Raw genomic sequence first — 7,648 nt, 5'->3', positions numbered from 1 at the left:
ACATCACAGGTTTTTAGCATTTTTCCCCTGGGGAAGGATAAGGGTTACAGTGAGTGGAGCTTTACTGCCGCCTCCTGGAGCATGGCTTGGCAGCACTGGGCTGTCCTGGGCAGAGCCAAAGGAGTAGGGTGTCATCCCAGGGAAATGGAAGGAACGCCAATTGCAGCCACCCCCAAGTTCAGGTGTTTCAGAACTCTCCTTAAATGGTTTCTGTCCATTCCAGCAGAACTGACTTCTTCATCCCTCTACCAGAGGAGGGAGAAGCACTTGTCTCTCACTAACTTCTTTCCTTCCAGGATCCAACAGAAGAAAGGGGACCTGACCGCCTTACTTAAGATGAAATAAAAAGAAAAGTGTAATTAAAACTACATTCCTCTGACTAGGTTGCATTTCTCAGTACAAAATAATTTTTTTATCCCACAATATAGTTTGAGCCAAACTGTATTATCTGAATCTGGTGTTTGCCTTTGTTTTCAGGAGGAAGAGACACATCTACAGAGGAATATCTCCAATAGTCAAGCTAAAATCTGCTTCTGAAATGACATTTAATATCTTTCTTCACAGAAGAAGGAACTCAAATGGCCTATAAATCAGTAATAAGAAAAATATATGAAAGTATATATAACAAGTAGTAATCAAGAAAATGTAAACTAAAGCAAAATAATTTTCACCCATCAAATTGGTGAAAATAAAATGAATATCTAAAATAGTTCCAATATAGGAAACAGACTTTCTCATACACTGTTGATGGTAATGTAAATTGATATAGCACTTTTGGGGGACAATTCAGAAGAATCAGTCAAAATCTAAAATGAAACATACCTTTTGCAGCTTTGAACTGTCCACTTCTGGTGAGCATTGCGATGGTTTCGCCAGCATCCATTCTCTTCCCCCTGGGCTTTGAGGAAGCCAGGTGTTCCATGGGGAGGCTGTGATTGGCCTGAACCAATCAGCATAACCCCATGTCCTTTAGCGCCCATTAATTCAGACAAAGGAATTTAACAAAGGCCCACGCTAATCAGAACATGCCATTCCCCAGGCTACAGTGCTTGATTCAAGGTGAGCAGTATCCAAATCTGGCTTAATCAGAGTGAAGTTTTATTTAGTGGCTGGAGGAATGCATTTCTTCCTCTTTTAAGAGAATGAGGACGTGTATAGCTCCAGGAGTCTAAGCTCTCAAAGTTTATATTATCTAAACAAAAAATGTTTTAATTGATTCCAGATCTAAAAATCATGACCATGCATGATTCAACAAACATGCATGGCTCTATCATTTATTGAGCAACTGACACTGAATAAATTCCTTAAACTTGGTAAGTCTATTACCTTGCCTGTAAAATATGACTAACATTCCTACCTTCGTAGGAATATTATTACTATTGTCCCACAGGAATTGCTTTGCTAGATGGTATGGAACAGAGATAAATAAAGTGTGGTTCTCAATCTTCAGAAACACAGAAAATGTAGTGGGCAGTGACACTGGGTGTTGTTCTTGCACATGTGCCTTCAGAATCTGGCCCTGACTCTTCTGCAGGAGCCTAGGAGCAACTTCATAAACAGATGTTTGTACTTAAAAATATGTCTAGTGGGAGGCAGACAAGGAGGTATTCATATCAGAAAAGGAGTGATAATCCAAGGAAGAAGGCTAAAAACAGGGCAGTAACCAAGTGAAACACTGTTGCCATGGGGCGGAGAGATGGTTTTTAATTCTAGCAGCAGTATTAATAGAGATCACTTTCCAGATAGATGAATGAAGGAGATAGATGAATGAAGATAAGCTGACATAAAAACCTGCTCCCTTGAATGATAGGCAATCCTACCCTAATCTATGGATAGGAAAACAGGCTGCATTGAGATATTTTTATTTCATTTTCCTGGTTCTTGTTTTCATTCATGTTAGACAACAATACACTTTCCAAAGTTTTGTTAGAACCTTCCTCACTTCCACTGGAGATGCCCCTGCATGACAAAGCAGAACAAGAAGGATTAAATAAGGCTCTACCTGCCAGGGGAGGGGAGCGGATTTCACTGAGAGCAAAAGACCATGACATTTTATGGATGGATTTTTGTTTTGTGAAGAACATGTCTCAAATGTATAATACATTCAATGTCAGCTATCCCCAAACATCTATAAACACAAAGGTCTAAATCACAAGTCACACAAATTACATACAAGTGATAACGAGTGATGTCAAGATGTGGGGCCAAGTACTTCGCAGAAGGACATGTTAAAAAACAGTCCAGCTGGTGTGGCTCAATGGTTGAGTGTCGACCTATGAACCAGGAGGTCACAGTTCCATTCCCAGTCAGGGCACATGCCCAGGTTGCAGGCTCAATTCCAGTGGGAGGCCTGCAGGAGGCAGCCAATCAATGATACTCTCTCATCATTGATGTTTCTATCTCTTTCACCTTATCCCTTCCTCTCTGAAATCAATAAAAATATTTTTTAAAGAAACAGATAAACTGTAGGTTCATTCCGTTTTTAAATTAGTTCATGTCTAAAGCTATCAAAAGAAAAAATAAAACCATTTAAAAAGCAATGTGAGAACATAATTTTTCACTCACATAGTGTTAGGGGCCCATTTCTAATGTAAAAACACAATACAAAGCAATAGAGAAAAATCCACTTGGTCCAATACACTAGGACTAGCCTTAAAGCTTTAGGAGCAGTGACCCTGGAATTTCGGATCCTCTGCCAGTGGCTCGGTTACATTGAGGAGGGCTCAGGAAATAAGTCAGTCACATTTTTCAATCTAATCTGATTTACAGTTGCTCATAGATCCAGCCTTTTATTTTAGCACAATTCAGATAAAGAAACCAATAATGAGAGAGTCACACAAGACAACACATCTTCTATGCTTCCATTTCGATAGGAAGTTAGCTAATCTAACCCAGCAAGGGATTTTCAATCAGGAGAATCGGGTTCTAAGCCTGGATCTGTCACCACCTTTACCAGGTAGTCTTTACAAGACATGTTACTTTATGACCAGATGGCTTGTGTCACTGGCTGTACAAGAAAATTTACTTGTCATCCTTATATCCTAACTTTTCCCAAAAAGAATTAACTGATTATTTCCAACATATTTGTTAAATACCATACAGTGTCCTATACATTGTTTATAGTTTATTAATTAAATAATGCAAATAAAAACTATGGAGCTCAATAACATATAATATTTATTAATTGTAAAATATACATACACACAGCAAGCCCATTTTCCCACTAGTACATATACATATTTCCTATTAGTATGCGACTTCATCATATCCTTTGTAAGGAAAGAAAAAGTAACCTTAAACTGGAAAAAAAAAAGGGGGGGGGATTATTTTAGTTCAGGGTCTATAGCCCCAGTTTGCAAAATCTTTTTCAAGTAGTACTTCCAAGATTCTAACCAGATATGAGCTTCAGGTCTCAACTTGGACTTATAGTAATCGCTTTTAGTTCTTTAGTTCTAAAGTGCACAAAATGTTTTAATCGATAAAAGATACCGAGAGCAAATACAGAATGTAAAAGGTCTAATCCTAGACCCTCAGACATTGAGGTGATATTTTCACACCGATCTTTTAATAAAATTAACACTGGAATAAACTGGACAGCTACTTGGCTTTTAAGTAGCGTCTGCTTTTTATGCTGTGGTGGCTGTTGACAACATAATTCAAAGTAAAAACAATAATATTTTAATTTGAGGCCTATTAATGCCTATACACTAACTTTGTTCAGCATGTTAGCCACACCTCATCTAGTCAAACACCTGGTCAGAGATTAGAGATAGAGCTTCAAAATCAAGATCAAAGTTTAATTGAGCCACCTACATAGACTTTTACATTGCAGCCCCTTATTTTGCCTCCTGAATATCCTACTCTTTTGAGGCTCAAGTAACTATGATTAGAATTTTAATATTAAGCTCCACAGGGTAGGTAATAGAGGAAAGTGCTAGTAAAATTCCTGGGCTAAGTTCTAGTCAATGTCTTTTGGAAAAAACAACAACATACTATTAATTGGTTAAGGCAAAAAAAAAACCCACACAAATTCTGGTCCCCTTAACAATCATTCTCTAAAACAGTAAATGCAGAGCATGACTAGAAACCCAGAAACAAAAAAACGAGAGCCAAATTGGTTTAACTCTCCCACCTAAACGTTGAGGACCAGTGCATTAGGAAAGATGTGTGTCCTGTGGGTTAACAATTTTGCACCTTGGTTAAAAGCTTTTGGGAAGGCCTAGGTGTTTGAGGAAATAAGAAGACAGGAATATCTCTGGGATTTTAGAAAGATATTCTATTTAATATCACCTTCAAACTATTAGCGGATAGGAGTAAAGTCCAGAACAAAGTTCATCCCCTGCCCAAAGCCTCTTCGGCTGGGGAGTTCAGCAGGATTCAGCCCAGAGAGGAGTGACCATAGTCAATTGGTAACCCTGCTTCCCATTTCCTGGTTTTGTAGATATACCTCTTTTGTCAATGAGAAGTATTCAACTCCAAGATAGACCTACAGAATTCTCCTTTCTCACTCTTGTCCCGATCACATTCCTGCTCACAGGAACGTTAGCCCCAGAATCATACAGTGCAAAGAACTATCCAAATCGTTAGAAATAAAAAGGTTTCTTTGCGAAACTTGCATTTAGGGTGGTTCTTAGAAGATCAGCAGAGAGGCAGATTCCCATGATACACTGATCAAACATCAACTATACTCACAGGAACCAAAGAAATACATCTATCCATAAAGAGCAGTCACATATCTTGTTAAAGCCTAGAAACAAGCACGATTCTTAAATGTGTTTTCATAGTTAGGTTAGGGTAAAGGAAACATTTTTTTTTTTTTTACTGATCCTAGTTTTTTCATTTTCTTCAACTGATCCTAGTTTTTAGCTCCCACATTCACAAAGACATTCCTAAATAAATGTACACATCAATGCAGGTAACACACAAAGTTTGATGCATAAGTAACATAAACTTTTATAATCTTTCTCCCCTTTTTTTACTTACTGTTAATCTTGGGTACCTTTAAATACACAACCCACTAATAGTAAATATACACTCATGTAACGAGAACCATATCACTATTCTTTCATTGGATTATCTTGAAGTAGCATCAGTGGACTTCAAAGATGATGGCTGACAGTTGGGGAAGACACTTGCCCAATCTTCCTTTGAAACACCTGGAAGTCATTGTCTTTTCTTCTGCAAAACATTTCTCAGAAAATGCAGGCAGTTCAGAAGTAAACGATCAAAACCATGTCTATCTCCTCCTGGGATATCAGCACTTTTGTTCCAGGAGGATGTCATCTCAAGCGCTAGAGCAGCATCTAAAAGCACAGGAGGAGTACATGCCACCAAATATTTTACATAAAATCTTTCTAGATGTCTATCCCACTTGTTTTCTCACATCGTATTTAAAACTATACAAAATATTTCCCAGAAAAGGTTACACAGCTTTAAATATGGGAAAGCAGACCTACCCCGTTCAGAACCAAACTGACATTCAGTGCTGGTGTTCCATCCAAGGTAAGTCAGCCTCCGAGTCCTCTGGCAGGGGAGATCCTGGTACCTGTAAATTCATAATCCAGCATTACAGAGTCCCAGTCATTGTAAGTCCTACTCCATGAAAACCCCAATTTTTGTTGTTCAATTGCCAGATGTTTAAAATTAACTATTCATGCCGTAACCAGTTTGGCTCAATGGATAGAGCATCAGCCTGTGGACTCAAGGGTCCCAGGTTCGATTCCGGTCAAGGGCATGTACCTTGGTTGCGGGCACATCCCTTGGAGAGAGTGTGCAGGAGGCAGTTGATCGATGTTTCTCTCTCATCGATGTTTCTAACTCTCTAACCCTCTCCCTTCCTCTCTGTAAAAAATCAATAAAATATATTTTTAAAAAATAAAATTAAATTAACTATTCATAGCTCAAATTACTTGCACCGAAGATGAAGTAAGGGGATGTTATTTTTTTGACCTCTTTGTTGATACATATATTAAAGTATACTTTGGATGTGCCAGGGCCGTGCAAACCCACTACAAACCCCCTCTCCTACTTATTATAAAACAAACAATCAGAACGAACAAAGAACATTTGGGGAAAATACAAAAAAAAAAAAAAAAAAAACCACTAAGGATTAAGGAGAGCAGTCAAAATTTCAAGATGTGGCCTTTCATATGGGGGTAGATTTCCAATTTTGTTTTTTCCTCCTGTGGCTTTGCCTAGTCTCAGAGTAGTAAGGAAGTGCAGTAGGCTCAACGTCTAGAAGAAACTCCATCTTTATAGAGAAACCAGGAAAAGGAATCCCTGCAGGCCAAAAAGGATGGGGGTAATTCTGAAGGGACGAGAACTAGAAAAAGGGATCCTCTAATTCTGTATATAAGCCGCAGAAGTCTCAGTGCAACTCCTGAGATACGCACATGGGAGAGCTTTAGACCAGCACAGCAAAGGCTGAGAGAACCACACTGAGATTTGAATCACCTGCACAAGTCTCCGGACCTACACAAGTACAGGTCAGGTGCAAACCAGGATCAGAAAGACCTGGAGAACTGATATTTGAACCACCCCTCACAGAAGCTAAGGCAGAATTTACAATGTGAACCACACTTAGGTGACTTCCTGCTAAAACAAAAAATTCAACATTTTCCAGAGTATTATAACAGAACCATGAGGCTACACAACATAATAACCACTATGTCCTAGATATAATAAAAAAATACTGGGGGGAAAAAAATCCAGGAAAGTGTGATCAAGTCAATCAACAAATATCAATCCTGAGGTGGTCCAGATGTTGGAATATATATATATATAGTGTGTGTGTGTGTGTGTGTGTGTGCAGTTATTTTTAAGGAGCCATTATAACTATGGTATATGAGATGAAAGAAAACATAATGAAATTAAGGAACAGGAATTCTTAGTAGAAGAGTAGAACTCTAAAACAGAACTAAATAGATATTTAGAATTAAAAAACAGTACTGAAATTTTTAAACTTCACTGGATGGGCTTAATAGCAGAATGCAAATGACAAAGTAGAGAGTTAAAAAACTTTATGACAGATCAATAGAAATGACCTAGTCCTAAGAATAAAGAGAGAAAAGATTGATGAGCATGAACAGATTCTCAGGAACCTGTGAGAAAATACCAAAAGGTCTAACATATATGTCACTGGAATCTCAGAAGGAGAAAAGAGATTGTGGCGGGAAAATTTTTTTTGAAAAAATAAGGACTAAAAACTTCCCCAATTAGTTATAAGTTTACAGATTTAAGAAGCTCAGAAAACCCCAAACAGGATACATTAAAACAAACAAACCAAAAAAAAAAACACTATGCCTACACATATTATACTCAACCTAATGAACACAAAAGATTAAATCTTGAAAGCAGCCAGAGAAAAATGAAACATTACATACAGGAGAATAATTATTCAAATACCTGAGAATTTTCCCCAAGAAATCACAGAAATAAGAAAAGAGGAATAACATCCTTATTGTCTTGAGAGAGAGAAAAAAATTTAAAACAACCTACCAACTCAAATTTTATATCCAATAAAAATATACTTTAGGAACAAAAGCAAAATAAAGTCATTCTCAAATGAAGGAAAACTAAGAGTTTATCAACATCTGACCTACTCTGCAAGAATTGTAAGAAGGAAGATTTTCGCTGGAAGGAAAATACC

General features: G+C 37.7%; 1 protein-coding gene across 4 annotated transcripts in view; it reads right to left on the bottom strand.

Moving 5' to 3' along the window:
* Positions 1–4,779: 4,779 nt before the first annotated feature.
* CDKL2 (cyclin dependent kinase like 2) overlaps positions 4,780–7,648 on the bottom strand; it is a 31,290-nt gene continuing 28,421 nt past the window's right edge. For 2 of the 4 annotated variants that reach the window (XM_081088864.1, XM_081088865.1), the window contains 2 exons: positions 5,457–5,545; positions 4,780–5,303 (listed from right to left, as the gene is read on the bottom strand). In XM_081088864.1, the coding sequence (XP_080944990.1) occupies positions 5,480–5,545 (66 nt within the window). In that variant the 3' untranslated portion in view covers positions 4,780–5,303; positions 5,457–5,479. The remainder of the gene's footprint in view (positions 5,304–5,456; positions 5,546–7,648) is intronic. The other 2 variants (XM_081088866.1, XM_081088867.1) reach the window with 1 other exon arrangement.

The sequence above is a fragment of the Myotis nattereri genome (genome assembly GCF_964212035.1).
Source record: "Myotis nattereri genome assembly, chromosome: 1".
Lineage (NCBI taxonomy): Eukaryota > Metazoa > Chordata > Mammalia > Chiroptera > Vespertilionidae > Myotis > Myotis nattereri.
Note: the sequence above shows the minus strand (reverse complement) of the source record. Positions and strands in the feature narration are given on the sequence as shown.